We start from the raw sequence: 23,272 nt of genomic DNA on the forward strand, positions 1-23,272 counted from the left end.
GCTAGATAAACTCAACTTGATGCAGAATCACTGAAGTCCCTAAATTGTTCTATCAGTGAATCACTTTACTGGTGTTCAGAGCACACTTATTGATGGTCTTGTCAGATTGTTTTTCAAGGTCTACAGCGAGGAGGTCTCTATTTTGTGATACAATAATTCTACCAAGCATAGACCTCCCACAGCCAAAAAATTCTCGAGGAATTCTGAGCCCCCATCATTATCACTGCTTCCACTATATTTTTCAACTCTTGAGAAGCATGAAGTATGTTAAAGTGATGGTTGTGCTGAGATATGGCTGATTTTATTTCCACCAGGAGCTGGAGAAGAATGCGTTAGAAAATCCACATGGACAAGGTTTCTGGTGTAGTGTGATCAACGTTGTACGTGTTCTCTGTGTTCATAGTAATGAGGCATGCTGGACTACACTGAATTGTTGAAAATTACTGGGGTCTGCCTTAATGCATCTCAAATATGTTTATCTTTATTCTCCTTTAGTACGTCATTAGTAAAAAAGGGAAAGGACACGCTCCAAAGTTTAATTTCAGTTAGTAAGTTCACATAAGTATGCTCTGAATGCCAGCAAAGTTGTTCACTGATGAGACCTGCATATTTGAGATTACCCCTATGTCTCAAGCCATTGTAGCTTGAGTATAACTCAGCGTAAGTTGACACTGAAGGACTGTATAGAAATAGCTGTGGCAACACCTTCACTTCTGTCAATAGTATTTTCCTTATTGGAAGCTCTTTGTAGAGCTGCAGTTCTTTGTGTCTGCTGCTTCTGACCTTGGGGCTAGGCAGCTTAAAGTTATTTTTAGACCATTTGTGAGCATATTTATGTGACACTGACTCTTTAAAATTTGAAAAGCCAAGGAGCTTTTTATAACATTGTTAAAGAGGCGGTGGTCATGGCTCAGTAGTTAAAATTGAATTCTATTTTGCACTTAAAAGCTGAGATTTATCCTTTTAAGCCCTGTGCTGGCTTAATGATTCAATACAACTGTATGTTTGCTGGGAATTGGTTTCTGGCTGCCTTGCTCTGGTTGTGTGGATTTCTCCCAGGTATAGTTGGTCCTGTGTATCATTTCATATGCTATCTTTTCCTTTTTTAATGGGTATTCATTTTTGACACTGTAGATATTTTTGAAAAACCATGCAATTTCAAGATAAAACCAAACCCCAGCTAAACCTAAAGTAGCCTAAGATTTGAATGGACCAATCAGCAATTTCAACCAGGAAAACAACAACAAAAAGACTATCCCCATATCAATCTCTACGTTTTCAGTAAATTAACAATTAAAACTTAGCCCAGAGAAAGACTGATATGTAAGGTACTGGAACAGGGGCAGTTTCACCATGCAGTGACTTGCGTTTTGTCCTTCTATGTTTTTTTTTCCCCTGATGCAATTGAGACAAGCTTGTCTTGGAATCTCATAAAATAGCTTGCTGCCTCTGCACACGTTATTTGATCAAAGTCTAGAATCTTCAGCTATTTTTCTGTTAATGAAAACTCGCTGTAGAAATAATGCTTTATAGCAACTACGTCTGTTCTCTTTGTATAGTTTGCTTTTGACGCATTTTTTTTTGTTAAAATAAATACTTTTTTTTTTTTAGTGCTTGCCTCATGTATGCTTTCTGACACAGATATGTGTGTTTCCAACTGCTTGCCACCAAATAGTTTACCTTCTCCTGTACTGAATGAACTAATACTTTTAAAATATGTGGGTGTCTCCTGAAGGAGACTTATTCTACCTGTGTCATTCTTGGTGTGACACTGCAGCTACATTTTTCTGCTTTTCTTCCTGTCCCTTTTTGAATATTGCCTTGCTTGTGTTCTGAGTACTTAGACAAAAATATTTATAAGTGAGTTGAAGTTTTGGATGTTGACTTTGAAGCTGTTAGGCTTTGAGGGTCTGACTCGTTTCAATCTGTTTCACCTCTCAATCTGAGTTTTTGGTTTTTTGATCCCAAAGCACGTAGATTTTCTTTACTTGATTTCCTCTTTTCAAATGAAAAAAGCCGAGAAGTTTCAGAATACTCAGTCTTGAGGAAGGTCATTGGTTAGTGCTCTGTCGTGAATAGCAGAATTACCTTTACTATTGCCTTATGGCCCTGTAGGTATTTACAGTGTGGGGTGGAGCAGACCTCAGTCAAGCAGGCTGTATCAGCTGCAACAGAAGGAAAAAAAAATAGTCTTCATCTGCTCTGGTGGTGCTTGTGGCTGTGAGCGTTTCTGCTATCAATGCCTTACTGCAGCCCTCTGTCAGGTCACTGGCTTCTTCCGTGAGCCCCATGTTGCAGAGTTCCTGGGAAATCTCAGTCTTTCCCTGGAGCTTTCACAGCATTACAACTTCCAGGACTTCCCAAGAACATCTTGGAAACTTTTTTCTGTACTGCAGTTACCTTAATAGAAGTATATTGTCTGTCTGCATCCTTGAGATAGCTGGAATTATTCCCATCCATAACATGTTAGTTACAACATACCTGTTGTAACAGGCGATGTACTGAATTAAGGCAAAACTGTGTCATTACTGTCACAGGTTGATGCGATGAGCACGTCCTTCTGCTTAGATACTATTTTCTCAGAATCGTAAGAGACAAAGTACTCTGCCCACAAGAAATGCAATTGAGGAAGAGTTGGAGAACAGGGAGATGCAATTCCTTGTGCTTAATGACTGCCTCTGAGGCTTGAACTAACTTTACAAAAGCTGTCCTCATTCTCTGACCCCCTAATCAGGCTCCAGCAATGATCATTACAAGGGGGTTGTCAATCTCCCTTATCTGCTTTGGCTGCAGTTGTTGATACACAGCAGTAATGGTTCTTGTCATGGCATCCCAGATCTTCAAGGGACCATCTAAGGTCCATCTTGAAGGCTCATGCAGAGGGGAAAATCAGAGAGGCAAAAGCCTGACGAGAACTTAAGGTGGCCACTGTTGTGAGAGACAACAAAAAATGTTTATACAAATGCATTGACAGCAAAAAGAGAGCTGAGGAAAATCGCCATCCTACATTCAATGAGGAGGGGAACCCTGCCACCAAGGGTGAGGAAAAGGCTGAGGTACTTAATGCTGTCTTTGCCTCAGTCTTTAGTAGTCAGACAAGCAACCCACAAGGTAGTCAGCCCCCTGAGCTGGAAGACAGGGATGGAGAGCAGAATAACCCCCCCATAATTCAGGAGGAAGCAGTTAATGACCTGATAACGCCACCTGGAAATTCACAAGTGTATGGGGCTGGATGGGATCCACCTGAGAGTACTGAGGGAGCTGGGGCAGGAGCTGGCCAAACCACTATCCCTCATTTATCAGAAGAGCTGGTCAACAGGGGAGGTCCTAGATGACTGGAGGCTTGCTAATGTGATGCCCATCTCTAAGAACGGCCAGAAGGAGGATCCAGGGAACTACAGGCCCGTCAGCCTGACCTTGGTACCGGGGAAGATTCTGGAGCAGTTTGTCTTGAGGGTGCTCACATGGCATGTGCAGGACAACCAGGGACTCAGACCCAGCCAGCATGGGTTCATGAAGGGCAGGTCCTGCTTAACCAACCTGAACTCCTGCTATGATCAGGTGACCCGCCTAGTCGATGAGGGGAAGGCTGTGGATGGCATCTACCTGGGCTTCCATAAAGCCTTTGACACCATCTCCCACAGCATTCTCTTAAGAAAGCTGGCGGCTCATGGCCTAGACACGTGCACTCTTCACTGTGTTAAAACCTGGCTGGACATCCGAGCCCAGAGAGTTGTGGTGAATGGAGTTCAATCCAGCTGGTGGCCGGTCACAAGTGGTGTCCTCCAGGGCTCAGTACTGGGACTGCTCTTGTTTAACATCTTAATCGATGATCTGGATGAGGGGACCAAGTGCTCCCTCACTGAGTTTGCAGATGGCGCTAAATTGGGTGGGAGTGTTGATCTGCTCGAGGGTAGGAAGGCTCTGCAGAGGGATCTGGACAGGCTGGATTGATGGGCTGAGGCCAATTGTATGAGGTTCAACAAGGCCAAGGGCTGGGTCCTGCACTTGGGTCACAACAACCCTGTGCAGTGCTACAGGCTTGGGGATGAGTGGCTGGAAAGCTGCCTGGTAGAAAAAGACCTGGGGGTGCTGGTCGACAGCCGGCTGAACATGAGCCAGCAGTGTGCCCAGGTGGCCAAGAAGGCCAACAGCATCCTGGCCTGTATCAGCAATAGTGTGGCCAGCAGGAGTAGGGAGGTAATCGTGCCCCTGTACTCGGCACTGGTGAGGCCGCACCTTGAATACTCTGTGCAGTTTTGGGCCCCTCACTACAAGAAGGACGTTGAGGTGCTGGAGCATGTCCAGAGAAGGGCAGCGAAGCTGGTGAAGGGTCTGGAGAACAGGTCTTGTGAGCAGTGTCTGAGGGAACTGGGGTTGTTTAGTCTGGAGAAGAGGAGGCTGAGGGGAGACCTTATCGCTCTCTACAAATACCTGAAAGGAGGTTGTAGCGAGGTGGGGGTTGGTCTCTTCTCCCAGTTAACAAGCGAAAGGATAAGAGGAAATGGCCTCAAGTTGCACCAGGGGAGGTTTAGATTGGACATAAGGAAAAATTTCTTTACTGAAAGGGTTGTCAAACATTGGAATAGGCTGCCCAGGGAGGTGGTGGAGTCACCATCCCTGGAGGTGTTCAAAAAACGTGTTGATGTTGCACTTCTGGACATAGTTTAGTGGGCATGGTTGTGTTAGGTTGACTGTTGGACTTGTTGATCTTAGAGGTCTTTTCCAACCTACTGATTTTTTGATTTTATGATTCTCTTTGTCTCCTTCCTTGAGTTTAATGGGTGTTTAAACACCTGTGTATATAGCAGTACGGGGTTCTTTATCTTGAAGTAACCGCACTGTTATATTCCTTGCTAGTAAGAGTATCTACTTTTCCCACCGTCTTTTCTCCATCCTTTACAAGAAGATTTTTCATGGAAGCCTGTTTAGAAAGACTACTAAATGTCTTCCCCTCTAGGTTTCCTCTCATTTGAGAAGAGTGGAGTTTTACAGGAGCTGTTTTCTGGTAACAAAGAGAAAAGAAGGGCAGAGGCTTATTCTGAATTTCAGAAAATGGTGAACAGTTTTTGTGGTTAAAATTAAATATGGTAACTGCAGTTGAAATGTAATTCTATCACTTCATGAGCAAACCTGGTTTGTTTCTATCCGTCTTCTAGAGGGGGTGTGTGTGCTTTTCATATTTTGCATGTTCTTGTCTAAATAGAATCAGGTTTTCATAAGTCAAGACCACTGTCTCTGCAAGGACGTGTAGTCTGGATTCTCTGTAAGTCTAAGGCTGTTCATGGAAGTCTCTGCACCAGTAGATATGTACACTTCAAGTTAAGGGAGTTATTTTTTATCATTACTTTAAACAGATAGAAAGATTTCTAGAGATGATTGTGCAGCTGTTTCACTTACTGGAGTTAATTTGATCCATGATTTTTGTTTGATGATGAGACATGGCCAGCATTTGCAAAGAGAAGCCTTTTCATCTTCAGCCCTTACCCTGTTATGGTTTTTCCCTGGTTAGGACACAAAACCTCTGATGCATGTAAGTGCACTGAAGCTCTGGGCTCCTTTTATATCAGCAACGATCACGTTGCAGATCCTGATGGATACTAATAGGACGGTACGATATGTAGTCAGGAGACTAGTGTAAAATGAAGCACAAAGCATTTTGATTTGTCTGAGTCATTTCTGGCTTCCAAATAAAGAGGTACCATCCAAGATAATCTCCTTTACTTAATTTTCAGCTCTGAATATGTCTGGAATTTCATTTGTGTGGGATGCCAAGAGTCTTGACTCTGCTGTGGGTGCTGTGCTGGCCCAGATCAGATGTGTTTCTGAATCACTAATTTGTGTTTCTGAATCACTGATTTGTGTTCCTGATTCACGGGTTGTAACTAACGATGGATGTATCTCCTCAATTCCAGCTCTTACTGAAAATACCTTAGGAAGAATGCATTGAAGCTGCTATAGTAATTATACTCATATTTTCATGAGTAAGTTTCTAACAGCTGCTTGGTCTTTTGAGTTATAAAATTGCCTCAAAGTTCAGATCAAAAGTGCACGGTCTGGTGAGCATCTTTGTACTTAACTGAATGGCTCACAGTGCTACAGCAAATTTACTCGAAATCAGCTAGGCATATTTTCCTTGATAGGAGGAAAAGATGCAACTTGTCTCCTAGTGGTGATGGAGAGGCCAGAGAGTAACACTGAGCTTGATGGAATTGATTGCAAACTCTTTAAGACCTGCAGTTTAAAAAGTCACTTGACTTTTTCCTTTTATCAGTCTCATTTTTTGTGTTGAATTTAGTTTGGACAGTGAGAGCAGCTGAAGGGGGTGAGGGAAGTACAGTAGCCTTTTTTGGGTCATTTTCCTGCAACATGTGGATGGGTCATGGCCTGACTGAGGTGTTAAGTGAGATGGTAAGGCTAAAGCTAAAAGAGCAGCTGATGTCATATAGGTGAGTTTAACCAATACGTAAACACTCCAGTGGACTAGATCAGCTTAAAAGAACTAATTTTTGGTGAATAACCTTCTTTTTCCATATTTGTAACTATTAAAAAAACCTACTTAGCTACTGGAGTGGAAGAGCATGATAAAGGTTTCATTATAGTCTGGACTGTGTTATCTACAGAAATGTTAACTGAATTCTAACTACTTGGCCAAATTCTGACCTTCCTTTGCACTTCCTCCTCTTCTGGGCATAGCAGAGACTTTGGGAAAGTTTCTTACTGATAGTGATGAACGGGAAAAAGATTATAAACATTAATAATCTGCGTGTGGGGATTAGAAGACTGGAAGGGAAGAATTAAATGATAAACAGAAGAAATTTGATTTGGAGTCACTGACCCAATAAACCATAGGACAGCTTTTTAGAATATAAGTGCACATTAAACAAAGAATTATTATCTCTCAAGTTAACTTAGTTTAAGCAATGAGGATTTATGGCCGGGGCTAAAGTTTTGTCTAAAGATTTGTCTATATTGTTGAGAAAACTTCTGTGTTATGAAAAATCATTTTAATTATTAATAGAACTGAGATTGAGAATAGATGATTTCTTCACTGAAATAAACAGGACACATCAAAACACAGCATGTTTTTCTACGTTGAGATCAGTAAACTTACATCTCCTATAGCTGTCAGAAAGAGAAATTTATTTTTCTAGAAAGAGTTATGACAAAAATCATGAAACAATCAAAATTCTCACCCTTAGAAAAGAAACTGCGTTATTAAATCTATTGAACTTTGGAAGAAATGAGAGTAAAAGAATGCATCTGTAGATTTAGTAAATATTTCATTATTATTAATTGAATGCCTTTGCAAATCTTTAGGGGTGTTTTTTTTTCCTTACATATTTGATATCCGTTATTGTTGTAAGTGTTGTCTTTTTAGCTGCTTGATCAAATCTTACTGTTTTGGATCCTGATGCGAATGTAACAATTTGGTTGCATTTCCCTCCCTGAATTCAGTTTAGATTTATTCCTAGGCATTATACTTTATATTGTATGTTATTCATTATTCACTGGAAGGAAAAGCAAAGTACGTATGTAAAATCAAAGTAAAGGTGAAAGTTAAGAAGTTCAGAAACATTAATTTAAAGATAGGAGAGCATATGCATCATGCTTGAAGTTGTGAACTGAGATCCTGTTTTTCGTTTGAATTTAGACTTTTAAGTACCAAAGTAAACTTAGAAAGTGAAGTTTGTGTTATGTCGTTGAGATGTCTTTTGTAAATATCCGTGAGCTTAAATAGCAGGCTGTCCTGATTTCTGTAAATGATGCTCTAAACTGCTTCTTATTAATGTGTTTTTTATTACTCATAAGCAGCCTTTACTTCACTTCATCCTACAGCAACACTGCCATGCCCTACACTGTCAGGTACAATAGATACATCATAGCTTACCAATATTTCCTTTTTTCCCCTCAATATCTTGGTGGAAAGCACATCTTAAGATGGGCATCACTAGCAGCTTATTTCCACTGTCACTTATTTCCCTTCTGAATACATAGTGACTTGAATAGGACGGGACTTAATTAAGAGTTGCGACCTCTTTAATATGAAATAGAGAATTTCATGAAAGTAAGTTATGGAGTGATTAGAGAGGGATGATGAAACAGTGATAACAGGCAATAAGTACATGTATGCAGGCTTTAATTGTGGAATTTAAATCTAGATGAGGAATATTCTTACGTCAGTACTTATTGTTTGTTTCCCAGGCTGTTCTATGTGCTTCAAGTCAGCTTCTTTCTTCTGTTCTCTCTTGTGTTTTGATGTTAGGTCTCCTTTTTTGGGAAGAGCTGGCCATCTGTAATTTTGAAGGAGAGCTTTGTGTCTTTTATCTGGCATTATCTGAGAGGCTGTGCAGGCTGGACTCCTGTACAATGATATTTTCAAGCACACAGTGACATGAGGCAGTTGGTTGTGTCTGTACTACTTGTCCTGAAAACAGTCTCACCAAACAAGCCCTGGTTTTTGTCTTTCATATTGCCTCTTGCTATTCCCAGTGCTGCTATCAACTACACAAACTCACTTGTTTTTGATCCCTTGTGCACAAGAACTGCTTTATACAAATAATTAACATTCTAAAAATAAATCTAGCATTTTTAAAAATAAACTGTTCTTTTGATATAAACTGATTATTTTTTTTCCTAAGCCAATTTAAACCACATGGCTTTTTTGTTTTCAAATTTCCATACTGTTCAACTGAGAAACCAAATCACTTTATTTTCTTTCTATGTCTTCCATTTTAGTTTGTGTACATATATGTAAGAAGCAATAAACTAATATTTCTAATAATGAAAAAATTGTAATGATTTAACCAGTGTTTCTAAGCCTGCTTGGCAAATGTATTTCAAAAGGATAGGAAGTTTCTTGAGATAGAAGGTCACAGATTTGCTATTGAAATGGTATTGTCTAAAGAAATATAACTTAAAAAGAGATAGATAAATGTGAGTTGTTGGGAATTGTTGAAGGAAAATACTGATTTGACTTGCAGTATACAGGTTGTTCCAGGTTTGTAAAACTGTTTGACCCTGACCTTCATTTGCAGAACCATTGCAGAATTTAGTTCCAAAATGCAATTTTTATGTAGAGCTGTTAATCTATATCTGATATTCTGATGATCAGCTTGATAAACAGTTATTGGTTTAACTAAATCCTATTGTATTGTTCTAAAAATGGGGTGAACTTTTTGTCTGGTTTAGACAATTTTCAGAAAGGAAAATGTAGCCAAGCACCATGGGGAGAGGTAAGTGTTGCTTCTCCTCCTCCTCTGGCTTCTGTAGCCCATGAGAGACCCTTGAATCTGCCTTTTGGAATATTTTTTCATCCCGGCCTGCATTCCAGCTCCTGAAGTAGCTGCCAAGGACTGAAAGATGGACTAAAGCACCCGTGCAGTGGCTTGAGAGCAGCGCGCCGGGCACGCATGAGCTGGTGCCTGCCACAAGCAATAGTTTTTCTAAGTGCTGAGAATGGCTAGAGATGAAGAGCCCGAAAGCTTGTAAATGAGAACTATTCACACTGCATTTCCCACCCCCACCTCCCTGCCCCGGCCCCCACGTTATTCTTTTTGATGATGTTTATGATTACAAGCCAGAATTATCCCTACTTATTGTCACTCATGTTACAGTTGGCAATTAAATTGGTGATTTGAGTTAGTGATTTCCTACGTTGTACGATAGCATGTGAATTTCTGTAAGAGAACAGCCCAGTTTAAAAAAATGTGTGTAGGTATCTATTTGAAGGATATTACAGCTAAAAAAAAAAAAGAGAAACTACTCTTTTATGACTTTGTACTCAATTATGCATCATTAGAGTCTTGTATATTTAGGAAGGAATGCTGCTATTTAGCCCATTTCCTACCACCTGGAAGTAACTTGATTTACAATTAAGAAATTGCTCTTTTTAGTAATATCAACACTCTTAATGTAAATGTACTATTTTAGTGACATGTCATACAATGTGTCATGTGCTGATTAAAGTCAAGGTCTGTCCTTTTTGGGTAATGATTCTAATGTAGTCTAGTCAAAGAATTTCATTTAATTACATGTGTAATACAACTTTCTGCCTTTTACTTAATTGGTCTCGCCTACGTTGTTTCTGCCTATTAGATGATAATTTAGCAATTTCCAATTTGTATATCCCTGAGGGAGGCTCAATGGGAATAAATGGGAGTAAAAAAATCTCTGCAGCTTTATTGCTCGATTTACTGCTTGATGGCATCTCTTCTTTTAGTTGTATGAAAGAAATGGAGAATAGTAAGCAATAAAAAAATGAAATCTTCTGTTTAAAGAGCTTTGTTTCAGAACAAAGCAGGTTGTGTAATCTTTGCTTAGCTTATTTAGAGTATTATTTGCTTAGTATAAGTTATGCTTAGTATAGGAATACTACAAAGAAACAGAGATTCACAGAATTTTGGTTACAATTTTTTCTTAGTCCATAAAATTTAGATTTAGGTGAATGTGAAATGGCTTTGTAAATTTCCAGGTTAAAAAAAAATACTGAAAAAAATCCCACCTTTGACATTTATGTATTTTAAAACACTACCAAAGCTTCTAAATAATACCAAGTTAATTTTTTACTCGAAATATTTTTTCTCAGTTTATGAAGCACTGAAAAGATTAATCTGAGAAAAAATATTTTTAAAGCTAGACCTTTTTAAGTATTATTTCAAGTAGGCATGAATGAAATACTTAAATGGGACATAACAGCACTCCTTAATCCTGTGAAGGTATTCCTCATTTTAAGAATATTTTCTCATACAAATCATGAAAATTTTGAAGAAGTTTAGTAGCTTACTTAAAATGGTACCTTCGGTGTGAACTTTTAATTGAAAGGTCATAATTTGGGGGTTTTGTTTTAAATTGTTCCTCAGCTGGGGACTTTGTGCTTGCCGTGATAGCAAAGGGTGCTCGGGAATTCTATCAAAACCAAAGTCTATCTTGGACGCTGTTAGCTGACTGCTCGTAACTTGTAGTATTTCTAATCCCCCTTCTCTCTGCTTCCTCCAAATGTAGTGAGGAAATACATTGGCATATAAAAAATTTATATATATGAAAATAATAAACGCTGTTTTATTAGTGGCACCAAAAATCTTGGTTTTGCCTCTGAGTTCCTTCACACTTGCTGCATATTCTGTGGAAACCCAAGCATGACTTTGTTCATAGGTGAAAGTTTTCTTTCTAAAATTCAAACAACTACGTTCAAATTGTTTCTGAAGCAAAGGAAAGAAGACTAAAAAGCCCTTTGATCTAGTTTAATTTTTTTTTTTTTTTTAATTTCTTTAGTTCTTTGAAGATGGTTGTTTCACTGCCTGGACATTAGGCAGGCACGCGAAAAGGGCTGTGCAATCGATTGTCTGTGCATAATGTGTGGTCTGTACCACCCTAGTTGACTGAGGTAGGTTAATATGGCAGGCAACAGCTCCAAAATGACTATTTTTCCATTTTGATAATTAAATAAATACTGAATTTCTAGCTGTAATGTTCAGGTCTGAGGCTGGTGTCCATTTAGCTTCGCTGCCATTTCCCATGGGAGCTCAAGCTCACGGCTCATTGAATAAGAGAGCAACTGGCAGGGCAGTTATTTGATAAGATATGGCCGTTTCCAAATGGGAAATTACAGCAGTTGAGTTTTGGCTAAAACAGCAAGATATTTCAGAGCTGTGCTCATTTTCTGATACACTAATAAAGCAAAGCAGACAGCTAATGCAGTACAGCATTGTGTGGGGCAAAGTGTGCAAAGGTAAATCAATATAAACATGATGAGATACAAGTGAAGACAATCATAGCTCTGCGTATGGCTGAGGCTGGATCCAGGGCTGCTAGAAGCTGAGTAATATTAGCAATAGAAGGACTGTCTTGGTTTATTAACCATTATCTCCTGGGCAGAGGGGGAGTGCTTTGATGCTATCACATTAACATTCATTAAAGATGTGACTGTTGACGAGAAGTGGAAGACCAATGTGGTTTTTCAGGCTGCTGCACTGCTCAGTGTGGGAGTTTGTTTTCTGAAAATAGCTTGTTTCTGAGCATGCTTCTAAACACACGATTAGGTGTTATTGGTGGAGGAAGCATTAAATAAACTTCTCATGCATACTGTGTTTTGTGGGAAAAATATTGTTCAGGTCAAAATTTTGTGCGTGTGTGAGATGTGTATAATTTTTATTAACAGTGTTGAGCAGGTGGCTGCTGTGGAACCTGTACGACTCCTCAGGTGAAGCATACTGGGAGCTAAGATGTAGGGAGCATGATTAAAGCTTCTTGTGCCCCCGCTCTTGTTTGTCAACATTGTTCCTGGCAGTAGTTAGAAAATAAGCTCTGCACGTCAAAAGTCATGGACCACGTTGCTACGGTGGGAGATGTTCACTGCTGTACTGGTGCTTTGGTTTCTTAAATTGATTACATCCCAGCTGTCCCCCAACTTTGCTCTTTGGCAGGCTAATTTCAGTGTCACTCACAAAACTTGCTTCTGGGACTTGAGAATCTGTAATAGAATCTGTATAACTCCTTTGTATACCAAAAGAATCAATGAGGCTGTGTCAAATAAACATCTTAAAGTCCATCGACTGGGCAAACTTGAATACAAGACTCTTCAAGGAACTAACTGAGGAGTGCTCTGAACCGCTATTATGTTTTCAAGAAATCCTGAAAATGTGAAGGTGGGTCACATATGTGATAGAAGTATACAGGTAGATGGAAGTATACATCTAGGAAGGGAGATTGTTTGGGAAAACAGTGACTCAGAAAATAATTTGGTTATCACAGTAAGTCATCTCAAGGTGAACTTCTACTGCAGTCCTCTGGGAAAAGAGCAAATGTTTTCTTTGTGTATAGAAAAAGAAGGCAAGCAAGTAGATTGTAAATTAAAAATTCACTATGAATGTACAGTCTAATTGTATCTTGAAGGGACAGTCCGTGGTGAAAAGGTGTACACTTGCACACTGAGCATCTGTGCATCCTAATGTTTTATCCAAAAAAATGTTTGAATTGCTTCATTTATGAAAAACTTGCACTTCCTTTATGAAAAAGTTGTATGTGAAGCTCTGCATCACTTCATTGCCTCTTGTGTAACCACTGAGATGCACTGCTTCATGTATTTCTCAGTTGTATATGCTGTTCTGGTGTTTTGAGCACTCAGTTTTGATTTGGTTTTGACTAGGATCTCAGTATTTTTTCTGAAGATAACCTTTCAGGGGTGTGCAACATGTTATGGTCATATTCGTTTACAAGAGGAGCATTGCTGTCAATTGCATGATTTACTGGGGATTTTTAAGCCTTTTCTGTAAGGAGAAAGTGAGATGTTGCTCCAGGTTTATCATGTGCAAGAGGCTGTGAGACCCCTCAGAGTGTCTTGGTGTCCTACGCAGGTCCTACACAGACCAACTTTGCTCGGACCGTACTGCTGTGCCCTGGGACCAGCACAACCATCAGTGTTGAGACAGGAGAGACTATGCTGTGAAGTGACCTGGTGGTGATTCCTGATCACAGTGCTCCTTACTAGTGTTTCTGGTTTCTTTGGGGTGTTCCAAAAGCAGAGACACTTGATGGTTTTGTCCCATGTTCCTTAATGCTAGGTGTGTGCAGAGTCAGAAGGAAGATGCAGGTTCAGGCAGGTGAATACTGGGTTCCTCCACTTGAGGCTACCTGGAAAAGATGCTCTGAACATAGCAGAGATGTTTGCCTTATTCCACTGTATTTTTAATCTTTGTATTTTGGAGTGGGCAATCTTCTCAATCTTTTCCTGAGCAGATTGAGAGAGCTGGAATGATAACTAGGCATGACTATAGAATGAGTTTTTTCGGTCTTGTTGTATCTGGCTCAAAATTCCATGTTTTTAATTTACATATGTTTTCTTTTGAACTTTCTGTCGAAAAACTGAATTGTACAAATGAGCAACTGAGTAAGAACATAGATCTTTTGAAATTTATTTCTCTGATTATTAATATTCCACTGATGGAGAGGTAGAAGGTATAGTATGGCATTATTTTGGATAATGACAGGATTACAATCCTTACGTAGTTCAGCTGTGGTAAATAAAGGGAAGATATTCAAATCAATCTTCAAGTATTATTATACTTATGCCTCTCTAGATCTCCTAATGGAGTGAATGACTATTGATTATTCTCTTATGCCCCCTATAGAAATTGATGTATTTAGAGAGTGGGCTATTACTATTATTATTATTTTAAATTTCTTGTTTGAAGATTGTTATTTCATTATGTAGCTAACAGTTTTGCATGGTGATTGCCATCGAAGTCCAAATTCTTTAAATGGGCAAGTGAAAAAAGGTACAAGTTGAACTTAATTGTTATACCTCTTGTTTCCAGTTTATGGTTTTCAGATTTAGAGTTAGGAATTAAAAAGCTAGATTCTCCGCATGTATAGTATAATCTCATTTAAACAGAAGATTTATGTAGCTAACTCTCTTTTAGCACTGTTCCGTTTTCAAATATTACATTATATACAGTGGATCTATTCTTTCCTAGTTTAACTTTTTATCATCTGAAATGTTGTGGGTCAGATAAGTATAAGCTGTTGAATTTTACAGACTTCAGCAGTATAGTTTGACTTTTATCTCCTCTTCAATTATTTTAAATAAATAATTAAGTTGTAAATGCAAATTCTTTAATTTAATTGACCTTCCCAAGATTAATGGAAAAATTTATCTTTTGCTCTGCATAGTTCAGATATTAAAGCAATGCTTTTTCTTTATGAAGTCAATTTTAGGCCAGGAGGGGAGATCATTACTTATGGATCTCTTGAGCTACTTATTTTTACAGTTGTATTTTATAGTAGTGAGTGAAATATAGATTGCACTGCTAAAATGGTGAAATAATTAGAAGTAAACACAAGTTATGTGTTAATTTGCATTACTTTACTTTCTCATTTTCATCTAGTGATACATATGTAATGATCTCACAAGAGATTTGATTCTCGAGGTTCTTCTTTGCCTATAAGTTATTATATACTGGGGTGTCACTACCATTTTTTAATATTAGCTGCAGAACTTGTGTTTAAGGTGGAATTATGTGTACCTGAAACATGATGTTATAAAAACGTTATTGCTGGGATTGCACAATGGAAGAATCCGGTGAAGTTCCTTTTTTTTAAAGTAGGCTTGTCTTTGTGCATATTTTTTCCCTCGTGAAAGTGAGAACAAGAGTATCATCCTCACTTTGAGCTTCTCCTGAAAGTTAAAGACATTGACTATACAGGGACTATTCATATACATAAGCATTTTTCATAAGTAGCAGTAATATGGTCTGTCTACTTTATATAAGAAAGGAGGATGAACAGGAAGCATAATATTGAATAAAGTCTCCAACTGCGTCCTTTCAGCTTTGTTATGGAAACAGCTTGCAAACTCATCTGTGGATGACAGTATTTAAAAAGGTAGTTAGCCATGAGGAAGAGTTTTGGGGCTTCAGTTATGTTGTTTCTTCCTAAAGATAATTGAGTAAGGACTGTGTCTAGATTTTATTCTTCCAACCTAAGCAGCAGCATTTTATTTACTTAATGAAAGATGAAATCTCGTTATGTTAACTGTATTGCTGCTTTTCTTTTAATACCATGCCTGCTTTTAACCCTGTTTTATTTGGAGATTGTCACATATTCAATTTCACTTTATTGATTCATCCTCTTATAAGAGATGAGGACATCAGAAGAGCTGAGATACATCGCTGGGGGTAGGATATGCCTGGGGCCTGCCAGGAACAAGGGCAGGAGTTTATAGCACTACAGGCGATACTCCCTTACTGATTTTTTCACCTATTAATTTTATCTGCTACTTGCCACTTGTGTAAAACTGTTGGTGTTGCTTAATTTTAACTGGTAGTTCTTTAGTGAAGAGGGATATGCGAGGCCCTGGCTCAGGAGTAGTCATGATGCCATTTACCAGAAGTTTTTTCTTGATATGAAGTTCTTCTTGTGCATTTTGTTACCAGGACAGAGTACTATTTCCAGTAAAATTGAGACTCATTTTATGAGAAGTGGTGAAATGAACTATCTGATGTGTTTAATTCTGTACTGTTACTTTAATAGGATTTTAGGTAACTGTCATTGAAATGTCTGCTGCACCATTAGAAGGTTTGTCATTTTTTTCCTTGCAAGACATCCTGACAGGTGACGTGAAATGATACCGTGCGGACATATCATCAGCATTGCCAATGAGTTGACCTTTTCCTCTTCATTCACTTAATTTGTATTTGAATAATTTGCATCCCTGTAATGATGCTTGGTTGTCTGAGTAGCTGTCACAACAGCTTGGGCTCATTTCGTGACAAAACCCAGTAGTTTCGAAACACGGTTGTTTCATTATTCATGAAAACGGTTGTTCCTTTATCCCTCCTCCTGCACAAGCAAGGTTAGACAGAGAGAAATAAAACCTGTTTTGCATTTGCAGGATTGGCTAGTAAATATTTTTACATAATGCAGTGTTTTTATACAAATATCTCATGATTTATTGAAAACTCTCCTTGTAGGAAATTTGGATAGCTACCCACAAGGCAAAGAAGGTTAAAATGAAATTCTAATCCCTTTTCCTGAAGCAAGGATATGTTTGAACTTCTGTGTTTTAAGATCTTTTATGTTTTCCCTGATACGTAATTACTGTGAAGGGCAACGTACTGTGTACACAGTTACCCTTGCACAACGTGAGCCACTGTTATCCTAGCTGTTTGTAATCATTTGAATGCCTGTTTCAGTCTGAATTGTCTTTTTTTACTTCTTTATAGATTCTATAGAATCTTGTATATCAACAAACAAGGAAAAATTTTAGGGAAAAAAGAGGTGCAGAGAACTCTTGTCAAGAAACATACGTTGTAAAGTAACTATAGATTACTACAGTAATTTAAGTGGAGAAAGACTTACAGCTAAAATACATTCCACTTTTATTATTTTGACTTACAGTGCAGTGACAAAGTTGGGTGATGGTGAAGAGGTTGCCTTTCACTGCCTTCTGCTTCTTTCAGGATAGAGCCCGTGTGATTTCTACAGATCACTTAAAAATTGAAAAATCCTTTTTTTTTGTTGGTGATTGTAACCCCGTGTCCAGCTTTCCCATTGTCGCCTTCAGTCAACTGGCTTCGCAAATTGTTTGTCCATTTTTTAATACCTCACTGGTGGGATGCATCTTTTGAGGTGGGAGAAATCGTCATACTAAAAGTGAAGCGAAGAAGCTGTGTTTGTGTAGGGGTAAATTTCTAAGGATGAGTGACTGATTTAGGTTACGGTATTTATTTTTTGTTTTGATTTATGTGTAAAGCCTTCCAATTTATTACACATTCCATAGGCTGAGGAATAAATACTGAAGCAACATTATTGATGAAAAATGCAGACACAAAACTCGGTGTGAATATTTTTAGCACAAGAGGAAGCAGAATACTGATGATAAAAGGCATATATGTTTAAGGAAAAGAGCTAGGATTTTTGTCATTCATGACTTTGAGTGTAACTATAGTCTTGAAAAAATTTATCTTTGTTGCTTTATATATTCTGCTTATAGCTATATTCGTATTATTGTTTTGTGTGATATTTTCCTTTCCTCTCAGATCTCTTCACTTTCTAGATGGCAAGTATGTTGTTGAGAGTGGTTTTGTATCTTCTCATGTGACATGAGGTGTCACTGTGCTAAATACAGTATGCACAATATAAATAAAAACATGGTTAAAAAATTTGAAAAATTAGTAGAGGTTGTGAGTAGTAGGAGCCCTATTTACTAAAGTTTTCCATACTTTAGAACTTAAGAAAAGTTATTTCAAACAGAGCTGTACAATGAACCATTGTTAAGAGTAATCTAGGCTGTATGCCTGAAGCTGATGTGGATTTATTGTAGACTGTTGGGGAAAAAAAGTGCTTACACGCATATTTAATTTCCTGAAAAAAATTACCATATTGCCAGTAATGATTCATTAACAGAAGAATGCGATCTGAATGCCCTCAATTACATATTAAATATAGTTAGGCAGGAATGTTTTTCTAATATATCATTCGCTTAGAAAAGTGTGGCACGATAATTAGATGAGAGCCATTTTCCAGGTCTATTGGGAGACGGACTCTAAATGTGTTTGTCTGCTCAGAAACTAAGATAATTTGTTGTCAAAATATGACTATAGGTAACTAACTGTGAGTATTTGTGTAAGAATTTAAGCAAGTACTGTGTATGTAATAGAAATCAAGTACTGGGTTTGCATCTGCTTATGTACCATGGATTGGTGAAGTAATCTCAGAAACAAGGCAAAAATGATTTTTTAATATTCCAGTTCTGTGTCTGTCTTCCACACACATTGTCCATGCAAAATCCGGGAAACTCAGCCGGCATTTGCAGAACCAAATCATAGTTCAATGCCAGTAAGAATTTATATTGTTAGTCTTAGTTTCAGGCCTGATATATTTTTAAAGATCCACTCTACAGATTGTATCTAGGTGTTTTTCATTACATTCCTTATTTCTGGCTTGATCCCAGCAGTTACTGTGATACACTTCTGGAGCTCATTTTAGCTTTTTTGTATATCCAGCACTTGACAGTCTTTGCATGCGAATGAAGAACTCTTAATGATGTCTTACTTTAGAAAAAATGACCAAAACAAAAACACCCCTTAGAAAGGACTAAATTTATTCCTCTGCCTTTTTTGATTTTTAAATGTGAAGATCAGCAAAGACACGGTCTGCAGAAGAGGTAGCTCATACAAACAGTAATTGTGCAAACTCAGTGCTGTATTTGTACTTTTTAATGATGAAGGTAGTCTTGGAACATTAGCAGTTTCTCCTGAGATGTCAGGTTTTCCTCAGAGTGAAGCATGATGGGCCTGTTTGAATTCACCTTTCCGAGCTTCATAAACTCGAGATTATGGCTTTTTCTTGTAACTGCTGTGTATTTTCTCCCAGTTTCTTTTAGGGTCAAGATTCTCTTAAATTAATACTAATTATAGAAAATATCTTCTGGTCTGGGGGGATTTCAAAGCCCTTTTGTGTTGACATTTGTTACTAGTGTTTTCCTTTTGGGAACATTTATAGAATATGCTTCTCTCATTATATGTAGAAATAGATAAAGGCAAAATAGTAATCCTGTGTTTTTGTGAAATGCCCTTCCCATACCCCTTCTTAGTTTGTAGTTGCATTTCATCATGAATGGTTTTCAAAGCTGTTGCTTAGTCTTCTGTTTTCCTTAAGTGCAAAGTCATCTCAAGAGCAATATATTTTAATTCTTCCCTAATTATTTTTCTATTTCAGACGATTCAGGAAATTAAAGCTTGTTTGGCAGCACAGTATATTAGATCTGCTTTAACCACATTTCATGTGATGTGAGCTGGTCTAAATTCCCTTTTATATTAGATTAGTGATTCTAGTTTAACATACAAGTATTTAGTATGCATTATAGCATAATATACTTAATTTAATTTGCTTTTATGCCTTACTGTACATTTAATAAAGCAATTATTTAACCATTTACTATCAATGAATTGTACTAAGATATTGAAATTAATGTTGGCTGTAACTCAGGAAGATACATTAAGCAAGATGAAAGTATCTTAAAGAAAAAGACAAGGGCCACATTTAGGCCCTGGTACTGTGGTTGTTTTGTCTTTCCTTCCAGAAGTTTGTAAGGAAATTTTTAAAGGAAAATTTAGGAAGTTGGCTTGTGAAACCACATGGCTTTCTAAGTGTGTTAGTGTTCACTTCAGGAGACACTTTTGTCTATAATATTTTACTTCATTTGTTGGGATTAATAAACTGCTTTAAATAGTATGTTTATCAGCATCTGGCCTAGTCTTGTTGCTTTTTTTCAGCAAGTCTTAAGCACAGCAGGAACTTTTACATGCCAAGAGTGAAGGCAGATGAACCTCTGCAGAACCACAATAAGGTCAACTGATTGCAACTGCAAAACAGATGTCTCATGTGCCAGTCACAAAGGCATTAAGAGGTTGATTGATGATTTGTGAAAAATTTTACTGTCTTCAATAGGCTTAGACGTCTGTTTTCAGTAGCATAAATCATATGGGTTAATATAATTAGTATACAGACTAGATGCCACTGAGACAAATATACTAATATTGTACTGCTTGGTTTCACAGTGGTCTGCATTTTCTGCAGAAGCAGTATTTGTAAACTATTATGGTAAAAATCCTGTGTTTTTTCTCCTTTTCCCTTTGCTACAGTATGGCCATCCAAGTTGACAAGTTCAATTTTGAGAGCTTCCCAGAATCCCCTACCGATGGGACGCAGTTTGCGAATGCAAAGCAGCTGGAAGAAGAAAGGCAACAAGCAAAAGGTCTGGAGATTAACAGCAAGCTGGATATTTGCTGGAAAATTATATCCTTTCATAAATACTTGCTTTAAAAACATATAAATAGATGCCCTATGACACATTTTATAATTCAACTCACTTTATAGCAGTGTTATTGAAAAGAAAATTAATTAGAACTATGAAGCTTATCATAATTATAGACTGCTTAAGGTTAATTATACTGTATATTATTTAGACGATGGGTCTTACTATAATGGCTTTTTCTGAGTCACTGAGCCTGCCACAAACCCTGTGTGTTTTTCACAACTTTTAGGGAACTGAGGAATCGATGAGTAGTAGTTTTATAGGGTGAAGTTTTTCTATTCTCTCCCATACTGAGTAACTGAATAATGAAGAAATATATGAAGCTGGATTTAGAGAGTTTTCATATATTTAATTAAATCTGGGTAAATCAGAACATATTAGAATAATTTATTTCCAATTCCTCTTTACAGATTTAGTAATATATCTAATCTGGGGTGGCCTTTTTAAGGCTTAGAAAGGCTTAGAAAGGACTTGTGTGATGACTTAGTAATTCTAAACGTAAAATCCCCATAATCATTCTAAATGCAGTAAAATAATGCCTTATGATTATTAATAAGAAATGACGTTCAGTTTAGAGTTAAAATAAACTAATGGTGTTGCTGTAAATTTCATGATTTACATTAAAAAAATCCTGTTCTTGGCTTGTCAAAAATACGCTTTTTCATGATTTCCATCAGGGCAATGTTCTGTGCAGCCATCAGCCCCCCAAGCCATGTGTTGATACTCAGCATCTTCCAGGAGATTTTTCACTCCGATCATCCTTGAATTCGTGTGATAGTGGGTGGCAAGAGATAGGAGAAGAGTGGCAATCAAATTATGGTGCATCTTTTTGTACTTTTCACTGTACTTTTATCTAGTGTTCTGAAATGATTTGCCATTACTAATTATTAAATTAGCTGCACAGGATTTGTCAAAGGCAAGACTTGAGACATAAATGAGATTCCTAGTCCCTGGTTCTGTCCGGGCTCCCTAAGGAACATTTATGAAAGAATTCCATTTATGCAAAAATGTCAGTATTTAACCAGAACTCACTTAGAAAATTTCTGTGTTATGGAAAGATATAAATGTTCTTTATAGCATTCTTGTGCTGGAATTGAATACATAGTTGTTAATAATTTTGTCAGGGTGTAAAAATACATCCTCATTCATATCTGTTGCTGAGCAACACTGTTTATATCCATTCTATGTTCTGTATTTAAACCTAGTTTTGATACCAAAACTATCGTAGCTGAGATATAAGTCAGTACCTTAGAAAAATACCTTAGTATCCCCCTCTGCTCTGGTGAGACCCCACCTGCAGTACTGTGTTCAGCTCTGGGGTACCAGGCATAAGAAAGACCCGGACCTGCTCAGATGGGTCCAGAGGAGGTCTATGAAGAGGCTTAGGGGGCTGGAGCACCTCCTGTGGGAACAGGCTGAGAGAGTTGGGGTTGTTCAGCCTGGAGAAGAGAAGGCTCCAGGGAGACCTTATAGCGGCCTTCCAGTGCTGAAAGGGTCCCTACAGGAAAGATGGGGAGGAACTCTTTACCAGGGAGTGTGGTGATAGGACAAGAGGTTAATGGTTTCAGACTGAAAGAGGGGAGATTTAGATTAGCTATAAGGAAGAAGTTCTTTACTGTGAGGGTGGTGAGGCACTGGCACAGGTTGCCCAGAGAAGCTGTGGCTGCCCCCACCCTGGACATGTTCAAGGCCAGGCTGGATGGGGCTGGGAGCAACCTGGTCTAGTGGAAGGTGTCCCTGCCCATGGCAGGGGGGTTGTACTAGGTGATCTTTAAGATCCCTTCCAACCCAAACCGTGTTGTGGTTCTGTGAAAACCAGTAGAACAGTGCATGAATTCTGTGTGTTAAATTCAGAGTGGGCATTAGTTTCCGTGTTTTTAAGATTTGTTATGGAAGTTCTCTCTGTTCTTAGAACTAAAACTATTCTGATGAAAGGCAACAAATTGCACATGTGCTTAAAAATTCTTGAAGAAATGTGCACATTGTTTTCCAGATTTTATATCCCAACTAGAGTCAATCTTTCTCATCCTTTTATTTCTTACAGCAACTTTTAGATTTGAAACAGTAAAAAAAAAAAAAAATTCTCCTCTCACTTCTGCTAAGTTTGAGAATCTTCTTTTCTAAGACATCTGTCCTCCTGCCAGAGTAATTTGACACTAGCCAGCAGAGCTTATTTCAGACATACTGATGGACAGACACATGGAGAAATGGATGGATGGATAGCTTAACGGCATAAGCTTTGTTTTCCTACAGAAACCAGACTAAATGCAGCCAGGAGATAAAAGGTATTTGCAAAAATACAAAGGGATATAGTTGCTTATATTTCTTACTAGAGAAGGCATTTTAGCAAAAGTCTTTTGAATGGTAAGACCGAGTGATCTCTTTGGTGCCTACAGTCTTTGAACTGCTTTGAACTCTCCAGCTAACCTTTCTCTGCTAAATATATGCGTGAGAAGAGGAATGTATATTTTAGAGAACCCAGTTCAGACAATTTTATTATCAGTAATCTTCTATTGTGTACAAGGGAAGGGCTATATTACTTAGCTTACAATTCCGTAAATTCTTACTATATTGGTTGGTACATATGAAACCATCACATAAACAAAGGCCTCAAATTTTAAGTGTATGGATTACATTAACTGCAGCAAAAAGTTAGTTATATGGAACTCCTGCGAGGGCCCAAAATCGTTCACAAAGGACGAGGATTTCAGGCTGTAGCTGTGAGGATTTCAGGCTGCAGCTGTATGTCTTGAGGAGCACCAGGAAGTATTTTCCAGTATGGAAGTTCCATTTACCATCACTTTATCCATTGAAATATTCAGGGTTTCAAGTGATGAGATTTTCAACGCTTCGTTTGTGAAAGTACTGTAAAACTTGATGGATTTTCATATACTTTTGGAGGGCTGAAGGCAGGAGGTAAAGGCAACACAGCATATTATTCAATTCAACCTGTGT

At 38.0% G+C, this 23,272-nt stretch overlaps 1 protein-coding gene across 2 annotated transcripts in view; it reads left to right on the top strand.

Annotated features, from left to right (window-relative positions):
* Positions 1–23,272, top strand: part of TRAPPC9 (trafficking protein particle complex subunit 9) — a 502,283-nt gene that overhangs the window by 222,836 nt on the left and 256,175 nt on the right. For both annotated transcript variants that reach the window (XM_086465055.1, XM_086465056.1), the window contains one exon: positions 20,145–20,298. In XM_086465055.1, the coding sequence (XP_086321181.1) occupies positions 20,145–20,298 (154 nt within the window). The remainder of the gene's footprint in view (positions 1–20,144; positions 20,299–23,272) is intronic.

This window comes from Leptosomus discolor, chromosome 5 (assembly GCF_034619465.1).
Source record: "Leptosomus discolor isolate bLepDis1 chromosome 5, bLepDis1.hap2, whole genome shotgun sequence".
Lineage (NCBI taxonomy): Eukaryota > Metazoa > Chordata > Aves > Leptosomiformes > Leptosomidae > Leptosomus > Leptosomus discolor.